Here is a 20,786-nt window from a genome sequence, read left to right on the forward strand (position 1 = left end):
ATGCACCCAAGCGTCCAACGTTTACTAGTCTGATCTGTGCTTATGTTGCAGCCCCCTTACGCAGCACTTAGGCGAAAGACAATGTGGCAATCTTTAGGCCCTTGGTCCAGTGAGTACACTGGGCTCGAAACACACCCATGAAAGAGAATTGTGACTGTTTTCTAATAGAATAAGTACTTTTGTCTGGTCTAGTTGGTGCATAGCTAACTGACGAAATCTACAGCGCCAAAAGAAGGAAGAAAAGAAGGAACACAAAAGAAGGACGGGCGCTGAACTGTCGACAGGTACTAAGTGAATTCGTTTGAGATCGAGCCAGAATAGGTGGTTTTCAAACATACTAGGCGTAAAATTCGGCCAAAAAGATACCGCGGATGGCGAACCGTCTCATCACGTTGGCGTCCTTCATAGTTTACAGCGAAGGCTCAAAGCGCTGAACTATTGGTGACGGTTCCCGCGAGCAACAGGCAATAATCGGCACCTCTATTTCGTCAAAGCTGATAACTCGGACGTCCACAAGCGCAGTGCAGTTCTAAAGCGATGGGAACAGCGCTCTGACCTTCTCATTTTCAACGAGGAGCACCCACTGCGACAAGATGCCTAGAATTCGGTCCCTTATCACAGCACCCACTACACATTGTGCGTACCGTGTGGCAGGGTTCTGAAGGGAGCCAAAATTACCGTTCGCACAGTAAATTGTCCGTTACGATTCAGAAATATTTCGACTAAGAAATATTTCAAGCCAGAATCACCAACCTTCCAGACAGTATACATGCCGCGAATGTCACTGAGCCATGGAACGAGAGGCCCTTTTGAATAAACAACGTAGTCTTCAAAACACCCGCGCAAGATGCCAATTCATCCAACTGAGCCGTCAGTTCCTTCTACACGCAACAGGTGGCGCTGCATGTCTGGAGGGCTCGCGTCTCCTCAAAATGTATTCGCCATCGACAGCTGCTTCCCGTTAATTCCAGATAATCCAGGAAAGTTCGGACTACTTGGTCTGTGACGATTGCGCCTGATTTGTTCAGTAATTTACAGTCAGAAATCTGTTCTCAAGTTTTTCAACCAAATGCGGAGGCAGTCTGGCAAACATGTGCGCAAACAACGCGGGAAGTGCCCGGCAGCAGACGAATTCAGTGCCGTCTGTCGCACTTCTGTTCTACTTTCTAGTTTACTGAAAGCTGGCTTCAAGGCGACTCGAATCAGCTGGCTTTTGTTATCGACGATAGGAAAACGAGAGGAGCACATCTGGCGCACAAAAGTAAGTACTACCCCTTTGATTTAGTCACCATCAAAACCTTGAGAACTGTCAAGTACGTGTGCTCAGCCCACTCGGAACTTCGGTCATGCGTCTCAAGTCAAAAGTCTAGCATAAACCTCGCCCCAAGCCGTTGCAGCTATCTTAAAGCGTTTCACCGCTTGGTTGCAGTTTTGGTACAACAGCGCCGCTTGGTGCCTGGCATCAACATAACTCTCGCAGCCGGATTATGACCGGAGCGTCCACTACGTCCACTTTCTACGAAGTTTAACGGAAGTGGAATTGTACGCCTGAGTACGTGGCTAGTTTTTTTTTTACGTGGTATAAAATTTCTAATTTATAAATAAAGGGCTACAGACTCAAAATTTCCAACGCAAACAAACGATAAGATTTGTTGCATAGACGTAAGGGGATGCCTTCTAGCAAGTTTCAGTCGTAGGCGTTCATAGGAACATAATTTATTATGATTTTGAATGTTGTCCGAGGAGCAGCTCATAATTTACACCGCTGAGAGGGACGTGGAGGAGCACTTGTCCCAATTAATTTGACCTCACCGTATCCAGTAGTTAACCAGAGTCAATATAATATAACAATTCTTTCCAGAATTTATTCTGTTTTTTTTAAATGCCCGCCATTCAGCACTGACAGAAGTGAGTCCACGTCGCAGGATTCATCCAGTAACCGTAATAACCAAGAGCGAATGCAGGGCGCGGCGCCAATGGTGAAAGGCAGGAAATTCAAGAATGGCGTGCAATCATTTGGAGAATCGTTATATTGTACCACCGCTGCGCTTGCCAGAGACGCAGATTGTACTCGTATAAAATTTGGTTTTGAAGAAAGGGGAGGAAATTGTATGGTCTTGCTGAAGGATGAAGAGAAAAAGGGAAGAGAGAAAGAGGCGCCTCACTGGCGATCTCCGAATTATCTTCGACTGCCTGGAGTTCCTTCACATGCACTGACCCAGCACGCAGGTGTCTTGCACTTCGCCTCCATGGAATCGCGGTGTTGGATGTGTTCTTCTGGGTCGCGACTCGACGGAACGTTGGTCAAATCGACGCCCGTTCCACCAGGAAAGGAGTGCCGTCGAGTGAAGGAGTTGGATAACGGGCGTGAGAAGACGATTGGATTTATTTACATATTATGCAACTACAACGGCAAACGGGATAGGCTAGGCCACACTCTTTACCAGTCTTATAGGGCTCTCATTCCCTAAAGTACCCAGGTAGCGAACGGCCTCGGCAAGGCGGGAGTGGCCTGAAGCGTTCACTTTTGCGCATGATCTCCCTCCCCCGCACTTACGGACATGTCGCCATCACCTGTTGAGCCTGAGGGTGGGGAGGATGCCGTCGAAGTAGAGTAGGCTGCATTAGGTTAGCACATGTTGATCCATGGCCAGACGGTGGTCGACACTTCTTTCGACGCCTGTGCTTCATAACACCCGATGCACCAGGCAGGAACGCAGGAAGGGAACCACAGGAAACGAGCCCTTTGTCTCCAAACATGGCTGCCGTAAAGACATGGCAGTGCCGTAAAGACTTCACAATATGGCTGAGAAGCAAACCCCGTTGCTGGCTTACTTTTACCAAAGAGGGTGCGTGCTTCCCGGTAACGTGCCCGTGTTCCCGGTGTTCTGCACTATGGAGCATTAGTTTGGTACCCAGCATGAACCAGGATAAGGTGAGTGCCAGTGCGTTGCAAGTCAAATTTATTTATTTATTTAACGATACGCAGACAAAGAGATTGCAACAAAAAGACAAAGGTAAAGAAGCTATACAAGAAAAGGACAAAGATAGAGACCACAAAATCAACTCTGGGTACCTTAGCAAGAAAATCGTTTTATGGGGTTTAACGTACTAAATCAATTCAGGCTATGACAGACGCCATAATGGAGGGGTCAGAAAATTTCGACCACCTAGGGTTCTTCAACGAGCACTCACATCGCAACAGTACACGGGCCTCAGCCTTCCGCCTCATCGAAATGCGACCACGCTAGAAAAAAGATATATATGGAGAACACAACGCAACTCCAGGGGCCTTTGCTTCAAAATAGACATTCCAGTTCTGTTACTAAGTCGTTCGATTCAGAAACGATAGGTGGTAATTTATTCCAATCTTTTGACCTCGGCGGCGAATTTCGATGGAGGTGAAATTTTAGAGGCCCGCGTGCTGTGAGATGTCATTGCACGTTAAAAGCTCTAGGTGGTCGAAATTTCCGGAGCCCTTCATTACGGCGTCCCTCATAGCCTGAGTCGCTTTGGGAAGTTAAACTCCAATAAACCAATCAACCAACTATTTCAATTATCGAAATATTTCGGAGCCCTCCACTACGGCACCTCTCGCTCTCTTTCTCTCTCTTTCTTTCTTTCACTCCCACCTTCCTCCCTTCCCTTACGGCGCCGCTGAGGTGTCCACCAAGATGTGAGACAGTTACCGCTCCATTTCCTTTCCTCAAAAACCAATCTTCCTATTAGAACACACGTTAGTTTCTCGTTCCATATTGCACACGTTTCTTAGGTTGGAAGCTGTCTCGTGAGACGAATTCGAACTGAGTGTCCCAGGATTTCACTCGGAAACCCCAGGTGATCGAAATTCTCGGAGCCCTTTCCTACGGCGGCTCTCATACCTCAGTCGCTTTGGGACGTTAAACCCCATAAACCAAACCAACCAAACTTTCTGGATTTGGCGTCTGTGGAATCAACGTCCGCATACGCGTCCAACTTTCATTTCTCAGGGCGCAACCTGCGTCGACGTCGAACGCTCACGATCACACGCTTATGCTTTCGCCTTCACAGAGCGCGAGCAGTCTTAAGTGTAGTCTGAGTTTTATTGCGTTAGCAATACTACTGTAGCTTTCGCCTCGTCACGTAGCCCGGGTCGGTAGGCACGGATGAACTTGAACGGCATTGCTTCAGCCGCGCTCCGCCAGATGGCAGCGCCGTCGGCGCGCCGCGCGACAGCTTCGCCGAGCAGTTTGCTCTGTCTACGACAGATGGCGCCACTAGGAGGTCCGCCACTTCTGCCCTTCGAAGCCGGCGTTAGCAGCACTGGCGCGCAGTGCATCGATGGCATTCGGATAATATCGGTTAAGCAATTAGCCTAATTTCTAGACAGACCACTTAAATAAACTTACAAGAGCACGGTTATATAAGTGTCGCTAACAACCCCTTTTTCCTCAACAAATGCAGGACCGCATTTTAATTAGGGGCCGACGCGGTGGCTCAGCTCCTGGCTGGTGACCCTAAAGACGCGGGTTAGATCCCGGCGATGCGTTCTAATTTCGATGGAGGCAAAATTCTAGAGGCCCGTGTACTGTGCGATATCATTGCACGTTAAAAAACCCCACGTGGTCGAAGTTTCCGGAGCCCTCCACTACGGCGTCCCTCATAGCCTGAGTCGCTTTGGGACGTTAAACCCTAATAAACATTTTAATACTCAGAGACGCGTGCCTGTCATAGTGCTAACTCATTATCATTCATTCGTTCGTTCGTTCATTCATTCATTAATTATTTGCAATTCTCACGGATGGACGAAGGCGAGGTTAAGCTTCATACCAGCAGCTTGAGGAGCCCTCGACCTCCGTAAAATCAACAGAGTGGAAGGCATACGCACACTTTCTAGACCACTTTGGCAAGGTGATAGATCATAATGAGAGTAATGTAAAGGTCCAGTAACTGCCGCTCTGGGAATTATGTTGTAGAAATTGGGGGTATCTGTTCTTGAACCAACCGTCGTCGTCGCTTCAGCGGACGCAGATGCTGCGTCGCGCTTCTTCCCTTCTTTCCTTCCTCTTCTCTTTCAGCTCTCCTCTGTGTTCACGCAGCAGTGATTGTGGCCCAGATGGACGATTATGCTGAGGTGGCCGAGTTGGAGCGGATGCATCGTGGAAAATTGAGCGCAATACGGGGACGAGTACAAAGGAAGAGAAAAACAGCGAATAATGGTCGAAGTCACCGCTCATCTGTCTCTTCTTCATTTGCAACTCGTCCCCTTGTTGCGCTGAATTTTCCCAGATGGAGCCAGTCGACAGGCCCGTGCACTTTCCTTTTCTTCTTTCAATATCATCAGAGCGGGCGAGTGGGAGGTGTTCGAACGGCACGTGGAAGTCGACGCTACAGCTCGTGCCCTGTGCTGAGAGAACACCACACCACTGGGAGGCAGCAGAGCCGGCCTTCCACCGTTCCTGAGTCCTTCTTCTGCACTTGCGGCACCTCCTCGCGTCCTCGAGAGCCCTCCTGTTCCCCGAACGCTCCGACGGTAGGTCACGCAATTTGCAGCGAAAGCGAATGCTTAACTTGGTGTATTTGGAATGAAAGTGCAGTTGTACTATCGGGGACAAAACCCCACCTGTAGCTTACCGCATCTCAACTCAACTCAAAACTCTCCAGGACGCGGAAAAAGCGATCTATAGGACCATAGGTGTAACGCCCGCTAAAGAACAACTGCTTTTACTGCACCACATTGGAGCATGTGAGTCTGTCTGTCACGTCAGCAGGTTTGGCTTCTATCAACTGCCTAATAATGGAGCTATCGGTTTTTGTTCCCGGCCATGCGTCCTGGAGAGCTTTGCCCCTGATAGTGCATTTATGCTGCTAGAACGCTTGGGAATGTTTCTTTCAATGCTTTGTGTATGGCGTTCCATAAGATGTTCGTAGCCTCGAATGCTCGTACTCGTGCTCGCGTCGTCGGACTCGTACTCGTGCTCGCGTCGCCGTGTCGACGGAGCTTTAAGTTGTCTGCGTTTGCTCTTGTATGCGCCACGTTAAAGAACCCCAGGTGGTCGAAATCTCCGGAGCCCTTCACTACGGCGTCCCTCATAGCCCGAGTCACTTTGGGACGTTAAACCCCAATAAACCATCTTGTATGCGCGTAGGGGAGGCAGGCGCATCTGTCCTCGTGTAAATTAAATGTTAGTGCTCGCGCCAACCCCGGCGTCCATGTTCATTCTGTCCGCCTGGCACGCCCCGACTGGAACGCGTAACAGCCCGCCGAGCGACTCAGTAGTGTGGCCTCACAGCCCCTGTGATAGCTCAGATCCGGCGGCAAACGTGTGCTCCCAGATGAATCTCTACTGCGCATAACCGACAGGTTCTTCCCCGAGAGCCATGTGCGCGCTCAATGGCGATGGTAGATAAGCAAGGGGTAAGCGGGCCATCCTGAATATTAAGCCGAAAGCCTTTTATGGCTTATACTCAAGGAGTCATTAACCAGTCGTGACTACTTAGTCATTAACCAATTTTGACTAGTTAGTGATAGACTCATTGTCCATGACTAGTCATTAACCAGCCATCAACTAATTAGTCAGGAGTTATGACTGGTTTGCTACGATAGGTTAGTCATGACTAGTGATCAGTGGTTATACATGACTAGTTAGCCATCACCTAGTCATGGCTAACTAGTCATTATCCAGTCATCAACTAATTATTCATGGGTAGTAAGTCATTAACCAATAACGACTAGTTATTCATTAACCAGTCGTGACTAGTTAGCCATCAACTAAATAGTCATGGGTCATAGTCATGACTAGCCCATCCAAGTCGCCCCATAGCTGCCTCGTGTGTGCCTACGGCCGTGCAGCCAAAGTTTCGTGGAAAGGCTTTTGCTTCGCGCACTTTACATGGTCAAAGTGCGCGCTGAATTTTTTAGCCGCGAGCGCCGTTGCAGCGTGGTCACCCTGTCCCTCTGAGTGGCTTGTGCCTGGGTTGAATGGCGTCCTTCCCGGCCGGAGCCAATGGTCCGCTGGCAGCCAACACCGAAAGAGGCTGGAGCGAGTGGTACGTAACGTGGGTGGCTCCGTCTTCCGCTGTCCTGTCACCACATCACGTTGTGCCGCCGCTGTCGCTCAGTGGTTATGGTGCTCGGCTGCTGATCCGAAAGACGCGGGTTCGATCCCGGCCGCAGCGGTTGCATTTCTTTGGAGGAGAAATTCTAGAGGCCCGTGTACTGTGCGATGTCAGTGCACTTTAAAGAACCCCAGGTGGTCGAAATTTCCGGAGCCCTCCACTACGGCGTCTCTCATAGCCTTAGTCGCTTTGGGACGTTAAACCCCATAAGCCAAACCAAACCAAACCAAATATCACGTTGTGATACGATTACCACGCGTTGTTCTTTTAATGCGAAAGCATTTCTTAGCTCATCAGTGGCGTTTCTTCCGACAAGACAGATCCATAGCTAATCCAACACTAGGCACATAACAGTCCGTACGTTGGCTAAACTGGCTGAGCGGTCCTTTTCCTGGCAAAAAAACTGAAATAAAAACAAAATTTTAATAAAAATGATAAAAATAATACCAGCAAAAAAGAATAAGAAAGTAAAAACCAAATTTTATGCGAACAAAATTATAGAAATGAAAAGAAACTGAAAAAGGAAAAAATCAAAATAATAAGTAATAAAAATAATGACCAAGAAAGAAAAAAAATAGACGGAGAAAGAGAGGACAGGGTAAGGATTTCGCATTTCCGCTCTTAAGCAGACAAGTACAATCCTGCATTTTTTTTTTGAAGCGCTGTGGCATTCTCTCCCTAAGACGAACTTTGTGCTGAGGGAACTTGGTTATTGGCATGCATGTCGCCGCTGTACTGAAAGCGCAGTGCTGTGTTCTCATATAGTACATTGCTACATTTCCTTCGTGACTCCTCTGAGCGCTTCCTCCTGAGCTGATTTATACTTCTGTTTTCATAATCAAAATCATGTTTATTTGACATCGTGACCACGTTGGATGCGCCCACAAAATAACCAGTGAGAACGAACCCCAGGTGGTCGAAATTTTCGGAGGCCTTCACTACGGCGTCCCTCGTAGCCCGAGTTGCTTTGGGACGTTAAACCTCAATAAACCAAACTATGACTATGACCATTGGGTACTTGGCCTTGAAGTTTGATTTGAGACAGTGGAGACCATGCTTAAGAGAGCTCTTGCTCGTATAACTAGGTTCAAGCAACATTGCATCCCCTCCCCCCATTTTTTTCCTTCTATGGGCCGCCGTGGTGGCTCAGTAGCTACGGTACGCGGCTGCTGACCCGAAAAACGCGGGTTCGATCCCGGCGCGGTAGCTCAGTGGTTAGGGCGCTCGTCTACCGAGCCAGAGTTTGCGGGCTCGAACCCGACCGCGGCGGCCGTGTTTCGATGGAGGCGAAACGCAAAAAATTGGCAGTGGCTTAGCTCTGCCATGCCAGGATAAACGTAGCGTGAGGTGAGGGCGGGGTGTCCACATCTCGGTGGACACCTGAACCAGAGGGAAGGCGCATAACTGCCCTCTGAGAACAGTGGACACCTCAACCGTGCTTTAAGCTAAGTGGCGGTAGTGACAGGTGTGCGCTGCATGCGTTGGCATTGACAACGTTGTGCCAGAAACGCGGCGCTGAAGCCATAGGCCGTCATCGTTCATTGTGTTCATTGGCGTTGGCTTTAACGTTTTACACTCTGATCATTTTAAGGAAAGGAAGGGGAGCTCGCGCGGCGAGGCACACCAGCTGTGCGTAGTGACGTCACTTGCTCCTCGCGCATGCGCAGTATGGTCATGCAAGAGAGCACGCGAAACGGCGAGACTGTGGGCAATGTAGCTCATGCAACAAAAGGCGCCCGTGTGCTGTGCGATGTCAGTGCACGTTGAAGATCCTGAGGTGGTCGAAATTATTCCGGAGACCTCCACAACGGCACCTTTTTCTCGCTTTCTTCTTTCACTCCCACCTTCCTCCCTTCCCTTACGGCGCGGTTCAGGTGTCCACTGAGGTATGTGAAACAGTTACTGCGCCATTTCCTTCCCTCAAAAACTCATTTACCAATTTATTTACCCGGCCGCGGCGGTTGCATTTCGATGGAGGCGAAATGCTATAAACCCGCGTATTACGCGAGGATGAACCGGAGGTGATAGAAATTAAGCGCTTCCCTATGGCGTCCTTCATAGCCTGAGTTGCCTTGGCAGGTTAAGCCCCTGTAAACCTTACACCATTTCTTTGTATGCCTGACTTCCAGGTTGCAGCCGCTGCGTCGAGATGGAAGTAATGAAAAAATATGGTGATCCAGACGCCCTGCTAACTGCGGAGAACCACATCCTCCTCAAACTGGCGTCACCGCCCTGGCCCCGGGAGAGACCTCTTCCTGGAGGATTCTCGTATGCTAGCGACGACGGCCATGCCCTGGTCACCACGAAAGAGTCGCTGGTTGCGGCTAAGGGCGCACTTATGAAGAACAAGATCTCGGCGGCACTGTTCGCCGGGTGCGCGGCCTTCGACTCGTCCGACTTCTTCGAGGTCGCTGCGAGGCAGGTGCTGGCGGAGGCCGAGGAGGTAGTCATCGTGCACAACAGGGACACGGTCTACCGGCTGATGCGCATGTTCCCCAACGCCAGGGTGCTCGCCCTGCCGCACGACCTCGGCTCGCACGCCCTGGAGGTGGACGAGCCGTTCAGGAACCGCTTCGCGCCCCTGGTGCAGTACTCCCGGCTGAGACAGCTCGTGGGAAACGTGGAGGGTCAGAATGACGGCTGCCTCCTCTTCTCGAGGGAGACGGTGAGCGCCATCTTGCGGACTTGTCCCCTGGTATGTACCGCTGTTGTTACCTTTGGTTGTTTGGCCTTTGCGTTCAGCACGGTGGTGCTTAAGTTATTAGAGCACACTGGGGCACACAAGGTTTGCGTGAATGCCCTATTGGCCACAAAAGTTCACAGGATCCGTGTTCTCGGGGAAAAAAACTAAGATCACTGCGGCAACCCGCATTGCAGCAATGCGAAAGCGAAACACCCACATTCTATATTGACATCCGTGGCTGTTCTGACGTCCATGTGCTATATCGACGTCCCTGACCTATTTTGACGTCTGTCTATTTTTCGCATTTAATTAACTAATTACACACCTCATGAACGAAATTTTTCGCACGGCAAAATTTTATCACACACTATATATATATCACAGTGACACTTCCACACACTTTTCTTCAGAGAACGACGTAATCGTGCCGACAAAATTTGCGAAAACTTTTTGCTGACGCGACATAGCCATATAATGCTCTCGCATTAAAAATTGTTGCGCTCTCTCGCAATACAGCCGCTGGTAAAATTGCCTGCTCATCGAGCTTGCTCATTCTCACACACCTTCACACATTCCAAGCGACTGACTTGTGTGAATGCTTCACAATACATTGCTTCCGACACATCCGCACCCTGTAAACTTTTGTGACCAATCTTACAGCCTTTGTAAAAAAAGCACAGCCCATAGGCAGCACTTCAAGCCCACCCGTTGTGGCTCTTTTTTAAAGCGAAAGCTTTACTACCTGCACTTTCAGCCTTTGCCATGGCGCGGCGGTGCCACCATTGACCTTTGGTTGACCTCTGTGTGACGTCATGTGTGACATCACGCCGAAGAGAAGGGCTACCGACTCGCGCCATCGCAAGCCGGGGCGGTGCCACCACCGGCGCCTAACTCCTGCGCTCTCCGCTAGATTACATTATATTACATTACATTGCGTTACATTACATTGCATTACATTGGATTGGATTGGATTAGATTGGATTGGATTACATTGGATTGGATTGGAATACATTGGATTACATTGCATTGGATTGGATTACATTGGATTGGATTGAATTGCATTGGATTGGATTACATTGGATTGGATTGGATTACATTACATTACATTGGATTGTATAACCGATGCATCACCACAAGTCTAACCACAAGCACCACCACCAGCTACACTACCAGCTGAACCATGGCGAGCGAAAGCTTTACTACTTGCACTTTCAGCCTTTGCCGGGGCTCGACGGTGCCACCATTGACCTTTAGTTTACCTCTGTGTGAAGTCATCTGTGACATCACGCCAAAGAGAAGGGCGACCGACTCGCTCCGTTGCAAGCCGCGGCAGTGCTGCCACCGGCGCCTAACTCCTGCGCTCTCTTCTAGATTACATTATATTACATTACATTGCATTACATTGCATTACATTACATTGCATTACATTGCGTTCCATTGCATTACATTGGATTGGATTAGATTGGATTACATTGAATTGGATTACATTGGATTGGATCACACTGGATTTGATTACATTGGATTACATTGAGTTACATTGGATTGTATTGGATTGGATTAAATTGTATTACATTGGATTGGATTCGATTACATTAGATTGAATTGGATTACATTACATTACATTGGATTGTATAACCGATGCATCACCACAAGTCTAACCACAAGCACCACCACCAGCTACACTACCAGCTGAACCATGGCGTAGGTACGGATATTGCTTTCGCAATTACCGGGCTTAACCAAGCTAAGCCACAGCGAATTTTTTATTGCGAAAGCAATACTACTCGCACTTTCAAGCTTTCGCGTGACCCGGACGCAGTTACATTTGACCTTTAGCGCAGTGGATATGGGCGACCAACTCGCTCCTTAAGATAGCCCAGCTGCAGTTACGCCGCGCCGCGTACCTTTAGCGCTACTGCCGCTGTTAAGCCATACCAGCTGTAGATTATGGGCGACCAACTCGCTCCTTCAGAGAGCCCGGCTGCAGTTATGGTGCGTGTTTGCCGCGCTGCGCACCTGTGGCGCTACTGCCGCTGTGACGTCATACCAGCTGTAGATTATGTTTTCTTTCTCTGAGTCGCAACAACATCAAAAACAAAGTATAAATAAATTACCGAAGACGCTTTCAGTCGTCGCGCAGCGGCGGCCGGTAGCCACGCGTGACCTGTAGACGCGGCGCACTGCGTTCCTTCTGTTGGAGGCGCTGCGCTTTGGCTTTCGCAACCTACCAGGCTTAACCAAAGCTAAGCCCCCACCAATTTTTTTGTTACGCAATTTAACCTCCTTGTACCGAAGTTGAAGGAGCCCGGCGAATACTTCATTATAGCCTGCGCTGACCGTGCTTCGAAGTGAAGTCGTCATTCCTTTGTTGTATCGATTATTTCGTTATAAACCTTTCCTCATAGCGAGGTTCAAGTTCCAAAGCTCTCGACGCTGAGAAAGGAGTTTTCTGTACTGAGAACTAAAATGTTAATTAACTCAAACTTACCTTTCTTCATCTTCCGAAGAGCCCCAGAGAGCCCCACTACAGGTTTTTGAAGCAAGCGCCTTGGGTTGTACATGTTTGGTTTATGGTTTATGGGGTTTGACGTTCCAAAACGACTCAGGCTATGAGCAACGCCGTAGTGAACGGCTCCAGAAATTTCGGCCCCGCCGCGATCGCTCAGTGGTTACGGCGCAGGCTGCTGGCCCGAAAGACGCTGGTTCGCCCCCGGCCGCGCTGGCTGAATTTCGATCGAGGCGAAATTCTAGAGGCCCGTGTAGTTTGCGATGTCAGTGCATGTTAAGAACCCCAGGTGGTCGAGATTTCCGGAGCCCTTCACTACGGCTTCCCTCATAGCCTGAGTTGCTTTGGGGCGTTACACCCCAATACCAACCAATACCAACCAACCAATTTATCAGTGGGACGCATTTATTCAGTGCGTTTAAATACATGTGGGAAAAAAAGGCGGGTGGTTTAGCATTGCATGAAATATTGTGCGAAAGAATTTTTTTGCCCGTGGACACCACCGCCACGTACCTCAAAGCGCGATTGAGGTGTCCATGACATAGGGAGCCAGTTATGCGCTTTTTCTTTCCTCGTGTCCACACGCACCGCGGTGGCACAGTGGTTAGAGCGCTTGTCTACTGAGCCGGAGTTCCCGAATGCAGAAGGCGCCCGCGTGCTGTGCTATGTCAGTGCCCGTTCAAGATCCCCATGCGGTCGAAATTATTGCAGACCCTCCACTACGGCATCTCTTTCTCTCTCTCTCTCTCTCTCTCTCTCTCTTCTTTCAGTGCCACTTCCTCAGTTTCCTTACGGCGAGGGTCGGGCGTCCACCGAGATGTGACAGTTACTGCGCCAATTCCTTTCCTCAGAAACCAAAAACCAAAGAAAAAAGTTCAGGGGGGCACTTTGTTGGCCTAAAGTGCGGTGAGGCGAAAGCCTTAAGCGCGGTGTTGCTGCTTGCGTCACTGATGTGTGGTTAAGATATGCTTCGCTTCTAAGAGTGGAACGTGACAGCGTCTTGCAACGCTCCCAGGCAGTCCACAGAACGCCATCGCCCATTCGACTCTACGCCTTACTCGTCGGTAAATTGGTTTTTGAGGAAAGGAAATGTATTTGCCTCGCATATCCCGGTGGGCACCTGAACTTCTTCGTAACGGGAATGGAGGAAGATGGGAGTGAACGAAGGCACTGTATTCACTAGACGCGCCTTTGTTCGTTCCAAACTGTCATGGGGTGCTGACTGCTTGTTGTGTCGCAAACCAGAGTCAATAGAACACGTTTTTATTGATTGCTGGGATGCGCTGCTCTTTTGGGACGTGCTCCAGCGTACAATAAAGAAAGACTTACCCCTAACGCCGTATGGGATACGATTCCTGGACATAGAGCCGGATCTTTATAAATATGATGTAATTTTCCTGCTTGGCCTGCACAGTATTTGGCGAAGCAGGATGGCTGTACGACACTGTGATGAAGATGCGCGTTCTGTCCGCGATTACTTCAAAGAAAGCATATTTAAGCTACGTGAAGTGTACAAGGAGCTATGTTTTGGAGATGAAGTTATCGAGTTGATGGGAGAGTTGTGTTCCCTGAGAAAGTTTTGATTTTCTCACACGAGTGAAACACATGTCCGTTCTTGTTGTTTGAGTGTGCAGCGCAGAACATCTGTTTATGATCTGTTGTAATCTGTCAAAACAGGCAATAAAGACAAAAAAAAAGCTTGTATGGCGGAGTGGTTAGCGTGCTTGTCTCGCACTCCGGAGACCTTGGTTCGATTCCCCAACTCGACCAATTTCGTATTCCGTTTTATTTATTCATTTGGTCTGAGAAGAAAGGTTAATTAGGCGAATTGGTTAAAACTCAGTCTCACGTACTTGGAGCATCACTATACCATCCCTTTAATTGGTTGCATGGTTACTAGCCTAAGTACAATTGGCCCCGATTGGAATTCGCGCATTGTGACGTCGCGACCATTTCGGCGAATTGAAAAGCGTGACATTTCTGTCGACAACTCCTGCTTATAGCGATGAGGCATTAAAGGCTTCCGCCTTAAAAAACCTGCCGCTGGTGTTCGGAAAAGAAAAGGCGCATATAACTGCCTCAATTTGTAGATAGACCACACCGCCTGCTCACAGCGCGGTGAGATGTCCACTGACCCAGTGAGCCGTTACAGTTGCTACTCTATGAGGCTTCATACTCCTGCACAGATACACGCCGCTGAAATCCGGGATCGCGGCTGGAAGTGATTTCGCACAAAACAAGCCAAGAACATGCTTCAGTCTCTGACTGCCGCACCATCGGAAACCTGACACCCCTATGTGCAGCGTGCAGTAGCCTCTAATTATTTGAAAGGTGCCGCGTTCTTAAGCACTACCCGATTCCTGGACGCGGGAAATTGTTTAGCCATCAGTGACAGATCCTAAAGGAGCGTTTGCTTTAGCACGACACCCGCCGCGGTGACGGTGGTTATGGCGCTTGGCTACCAAGCCGGAATACCGGGATTCTAACCGAGCCGCGGAGGGGCGCGTTTTGGGAGAGGCGAAAGCAAAAGGCGCCCATGCGCTGTGCGAGGTCAGTGCCCGTTAAAGGTTCCCATGGTGGTTGAAATTATTCAGGAGGGCCTTCCACTACGGCACCCTTCTCTCCTTCTCTCACTCCACCTCCTTCCCTCACTTCGCGGTTGAAGTGTCCACCGAGAAGTGAGACAGTTACTGCGCCATTTCCTTTAATCAAAAACAACTAATTTAGCACAAATGGCTCTAATATAACGGCTCTTTGGTTGATGTATCACCTGCTGGGAAACCCTGATATGACCACAACCCCTTTATGTTTGTTTGTATGTTTGTTCTTTTTATTGTTATGCATGTTCCCATCATCGCCGTTGTAAACCAGTATGCCTCCCCCCCTTATGTAATGCCTTCGGGCCTTTAAGGGAACAATAAATGAAATGAAATAACCATGTCTAATGCGGAGTTTTTCTGGAGAGGTTTCTGTAGTCCCCATGGAGAAGGGAAGTTCAAAGTCCTGAAGTGCGGGGAGAGAGAGAAAAAAATTATTATTCCTGAAGTTTAGCGCTTTCGCTGCTGTTTCTTTCAACATCCGGTTTGGTTTGGTTTGGTTTATTGGGGTTTCACGTCCCAAAGCAACTCAGGCTATGAGAGACTCCGTAGTGAAGGGCTCCGGAAATTTCGACCACCTGGTGTTCTTTAACCTGCGCTGACATCGCACAGCACACGGGCCTCTTGAATTTCGCCTTCATCGAAATTCAGCCGCCGCGGCCGGGATCGAACCCGCGTCTTCCGGGTCAGCAGCCGAGCGCCGTAACCACTGAGCCACCGCGGAGGGGCACCTCTTTCATCCAGATACATCCAATGCAGGCGAAATGCACGAACACCAATGTGCTGTGCGATGTCAGCGATTAACATGTTAACTGCGTTGTGGATCGCTGGCAGGTAATATCAATTATCCATGCTGTGCGGTCTAGAATACTGAGTCAAATAATGAAACCATAGTTCAGATTTTATTATGAAGTTTAAGGAGGAGGGCCTTAGACTCCCCATAAAGCATAAAGCTTTCCTTTTAATCCAATTGGATGTGCTTGGGTGGATGCCATTGAGTAATTGCTCCCTTATTACCTCGGAACTGTGTCCGCTCTCTTTACTGCCGATTTCAAGGGATGAACTAGTGCACACTTCTTAGGCCAGCCATTAGTTTTTTTTATAAGCTTCAGCCGTTACAATGTCCTTCTGTAATTGTCACCTCTGATTTCTTCCTCTATTTCCAGCTGCAGCGCATCGACGCGCGCATCGTCCTGGAGCCCTTCGTGGAGGAGCACCAACTAGCGACGCCCACAGTGTGCGCAAGGACGACCGACTTCACCCATGTCACGCTGCTCACTTCGCTGAAGACCTGCGCCGATGGATTGGAAAGCGTGGCGGGCGCACATGACGTCACTCTTGCAGCGGGGATGTTTCCGCGCGTCGAACACTTGGTGGTGAGTTCCTTGTGCTTTTAAGGCGGAAGCCTTTAATGCCTCATCGTTGTAAGCAGGAGTTGTCGACAGAAATGTCACGCTTTTCAATAGGTCAAAATGGTCGTGACGTCACAGGGCCGATTGTACTTTGGATAGTAACCATGCAACCAATTAACGGGATGGTAAAGTGATGCTCGAAGTAAGTGGGACTGAGTTTAGTTAGTTAATTAATAGTCAAGTAGCCTAATTAACTTTTCTAGTCAGACCAGAAAGATAAATAAAACCGAGTAGGAAATTGGTCGATTTGGTGAATGGAACCAGGGCCTCCGGAGAGCGAGACGAGCATGCTAACCACTCCGCCATGCAAGCTCGATGGTTTGGAATGAACAAAGGCGCGTCTACTGAACACGGTGTCTTCGTTCACTTCCATCATCCTCCCTTCCCTTACGGCGAGGTTCAGGTGTCCACCGAGATATGCGAAACAGGCACATTTCTTTTCCTCAAAAACCAATTTACCGACGAGCAAGGCGTTGAGCCGAACGGGTGATGGCGTTCTGTGGACTCCCTGGCAGCGTTGCAAAACGCTGTCGCGTTCCACTCTTGGAGGCGAAGCTTAACATCTTAGCCACACATCAGTGACATAAGCAGCAACACCGCGCTTATGGCTTTCGCCTCACCGCACTTTAGGTCAACGAAGTGCCCTGAATATTTAAACTGGGTGGCCTACAGCTTACTCGACTTATGATGTCAACATGGAAACTTCACTGCGGATATGACCACTTAACATCTGCCGAGATGTCCAGTTTTCTAATTCTTGCAATCTAGGCGCATATAGGCACACTGGACAGCGTCATTAAAGACTTTTGGAATAGGGTCACCCAATCGGTTAGGGGCATATAGGGGGATAGCGAAATGTCAGTGCGCAGGCGCAGGACAATAGCGCCGCTCATATCCTGCGCACTGGCGCCCGGTTAGTCCCATATGCCCCTAACCGATAGGGTGACCCTATTCCAAAAGTCTCTAGCGCTTTGTCCTCTAGCCATGCCCGCTATCCGCAGCGCCCCGTGACAGGCTGAAAAATAAGATCTTTTCTTTTTTCAAAGGTTATACCTGTAGTTGTCTAGCGACGGCTTCGGATCTGAAAAAATATGACCGAAAACTTCGTTTTTAGTAATCAAAGTTAAATGGTAGGGAACTCGGCTGTCGTCGCTTGGCATGGTTTTAAAACGACCTCGAGTAAGGTGATTGCCTAAAGTGGTTCTAAAACGAAATTTCGCTGTCTGTTTTCTAAGCGATCAGTTTTAGTACTGTACGCATTCCTACTTTTCTCGTACGTGTCATCCCTCAATCGTTAACTTCTTGGGTGTGATCACTTGCTATCCTACCTATTCAGGAAACCATCGTGCTCACTGATGAAATGTGGCCGCATGTTATTAAACGAGTAGAAGTTTTGAGCGTTGTATGCATATTCTCTTGTGACGTTTGCCTCTTCTATATTCCTTTCAGCCACCTTCCTGAACTTTGTTGCAGTAATATGTTCCTATACAGTTACAAGGCCTTCTTGCGGGGAAGCGATCCGAGAATTGTTCACGATTACCTTCGGAATACTGTCCAGGTTGATTAGAGCTAAACGCCGAAAAGCGGCAGAAAGATTTATTTCGCAAAAATTTCCCGTGTCATTGTCTGAGCGAGGCGGCTGCACGGGGGACCCCTGTTAAGCGTGTAACACTTAAAGGGTCACGCATTTAAATGATTTTCATTTACAACACCAATCCACGAGGCTTTGCCATTAGCTGTTCGTAGTCTGTTGTTTCATATCCGTTGTAACCTTGATGAATGAATAAGCAAAGCGCCCTGTCGACGGGGAATAAACGCTGCTGCGCTGTTGAGCCGCTAGGCTTATGTCCGCCAATCTTTTCTTGTTTTGTTTTTAAAGGGCAACTGTACCACTTTTTGAGAATTCCAGGGCATTCAAGGATTCAAATTTATATAAGCTGTAGGTAAAGCATGCCAAGTGTTTTTGCGCTAGCGTATAAAATGGTGGTGTAATCGACGATCAAATTTTAGGCTTCTCTTCAAAGCACCGGAGTGCGGAGAAGCTTGGTGTGACGTCACGGAAGGTGAGATTTAAAATTTCTGCTGCCGTCAAACACAGTCCGCCGTGCCACGTTGGATGCTGCCAGAAAGCGCTCGACGGGTTTTGCCTTCAGTCGCGTTGGTTTTGTTTCTTCAATGCTAACGTTTACGCATTGCATATGTACCGCTATCGTCAATGACATCATCATGCTCCCCCCCCTACATGGTGCAGTGCGCTGAGAAGAAGTTTGAAGACCACCGCGAATTTAATCGTCTTTTACGTCACAATTTGAAATGCTATATTAAAAAGGACTTCGCATGCTGTACCGCCAAGTTCCACATATTCGACCACTTGAGCTCGTCGATTTCTAAAACCTTTGCAGTTGTTCTTTAACGCCTGGCTTCCCTAAGTGGTCGGCTAGTTGCATCGAGTTTGTTCCTCTATTGTAGAATACGTCATGACAGTCTGCTTCCGCTTTTCATGGATAGGAGAATCCAGTTACAAAAGCTGAATGGCACACGTGATCTTTTGCAGGTGGCTGTCACGTCCCTCGGTTCTATGGCCGCCGTCTCATCCTTCCGCAATCTCCGCACTCTCTCCCTCACGCTCACTCCCCCCGCCATTTTCGCCAACGCGGACTCGGAACTACGGCTGCTACTGAAAGCGTGGCCACGGCTAGAGTCTCTTTCATTGAGATTCTGCGGCGGTTTGCGGCTCTCCGCTCTGGCGAGGCTCTGTCCACAGATCAAGTGTCTGCGCCTGATATATTGCCAGGCGTCAAAGCATGACATTGCAGTCCACGCCGACGCGTTCCCGAACATCGAACGCGTCGATTTAACTACGGCTCTCCTTAAGCCCGCCTACGAAGCCTTCTTCCAGGCCACCTGCGGGTCGCTACGGAGCCTGCGTTTTGGCGATGACGTCAACTGCAAGAACTTCCTGCACCTCTGCCGCGAGCGTGGACGAGTCTGTTTCCCGCTTCTCGAAGAGCTGATCCTGGCCACGGAATGGACGGTGCGTCAGTTAGGTCTCCAGCCGGAAGACCTGCACGATGTGTTGGAAGCCCTGCCGTCGCTGCGTCGCCTGGAGACGGACAGCTACGAACTCAGGCTCTTCTTCGAGAACTACTGCCGTCCGCGAGGCCGGGTGTCTCTGTCCTGGAGCGAGTGTGTTTACTGTGCTGTCCACGACCAGTGGCGCGACAGGCGTCAGGACTTTGCCACGAAATTTATTCTGCCCTCTGAAAAGAGCTGCTAGTCACCTTCAGTCGACTCTTGAGGGCTATGATGTGATATTACTTACACTCTAAACACGGCTATATGGGAGTAAAAAGGGAGTAAAGGTGCCCTCTAGTCCTTTTATAAAAGGGAGTGCGCTAGAGGACATTTACTCCCTTTTTACTCCTATCGTGTTTACAGTTTAGGAGTGTGGAAGCGAGCAACACGCCACTCACTATCTTAGCGGTTTCACAGAAATTTGCGATTGTGATTTTTCATACGTTGGCAATAAATAGTTAATGTTAACCGTCCATTGTCCACTTAGAAATCTATTAGCCCTTATCCTTAGCCATATATGACGTGTAAACTGCATAGCGCGCTTTAGCCAAAAAATTTCATCACTTGAACAATGCTTAAATGTGGACCTTGTTCACGCAGTGTGAACATAAAGGAGTAAACAGTAAATAAGTTGTCCTCTAGCGCACTTGCGCCAGTGCACTGTTTAGTCTCTTTTTACTCCCATATATAGGCATATTTGTGCTTAGCGTGCGTCATCTGTTTAAACTTTGTTAAACATGCACAATTGCATGTTACTCCTCACTCTGTGTTCGTGACCCCCTTCTAAGTACGCGCACACAGTAGACGGTTTTGAATATTAGCGCACTACTATCGACTGACGACGTTGCAGGACGTAGACTGGAAGCGCACAATTGCATGTTACTTGCTAAGCATCTTAACAACCACCCTTCTGGTACCAGTTAAAGGAATCTCTGCTTTGAGAAAGCAGCTTTGTTGCTTCGTCGAAACAGCGTAAGACCGACAGGCGTCTTCTGTTAGTCATGAGGCTCTAGAGCATTAATATGCTCTATTAATTAATTCCGGAGTAACGGGTAAGGAACAAAGTTAGTGCAACCTGTCCTCAGCATTCAACGGAGAAATTCTTTCCGACGAGCAGGATGCGTTGACAAAGCCACAGTGCAGCCTATAGTGACAAAGTGCCGCTAAGTATATCACGGACGTTCAGCCAGCGCGCCGAGTTCTCACAGCAACATCCAGGATTTCCAAATACGTGCATACTGTGCAGACACTTCATGTTACAGTCACAAAGGGGTCGTTCCGAAATGTAAGATCGAAGTTAATTTCGCCCCAATTAATTTCAGAAGTCAGGCGTCCATCGCAAGATGCTATCACGCTCAATTCGTCCTCATCTGCTCCTACAGCTTCACCGTATTGCTGCCCTTCATGCAACGGCC

At 48.9% G+C, this 20,786-nt stretch overlaps 1 protein-coding gene across 1 annotated transcript; it reads left to right on the forward strand.

Annotated features, from left to right (window-relative positions):
* Positions 1-5,374: 5,374 nt before the first annotated feature.
* On the forward strand, positions 5,375-19,649 carry LOC149328926 (uncharacterized). The gene is made up of 4 exons (XM_089559931.1): positions 5,375-5,512; positions 9,228-9,793; positions 16,051-16,260; positions 18,851-19,649. Exons 2-4 carry the CDS (start codon positions 9,248-9,250, stop codon positions 19,571-19,573), a joined length of 1,479 nt encoding a protein of 492 aa, XP_089416057.1. The 5' UTR covers positions 5,375-5,512; positions 9,228-9,247; the 3' UTR covers positions 19,574-19,649.
* Positions 19,650-20,786: the final 1,137 nt, after the last annotated feature.

Source organism: Amblyomma mixtum, chromosome 9 (assembly GCF_055824585.1).
Source record: "Amblyomma mixtum isolate Tamu chromosome 9, ASM5582458v1, whole genome shotgun sequence".
In the NCBI taxonomy this organism is placed as follows: domain Eukaryota; kingdom Metazoa; phylum Arthropoda; class Arachnida; order Ixodida; family Ixodidae; genus Amblyomma; species Amblyomma mixtum.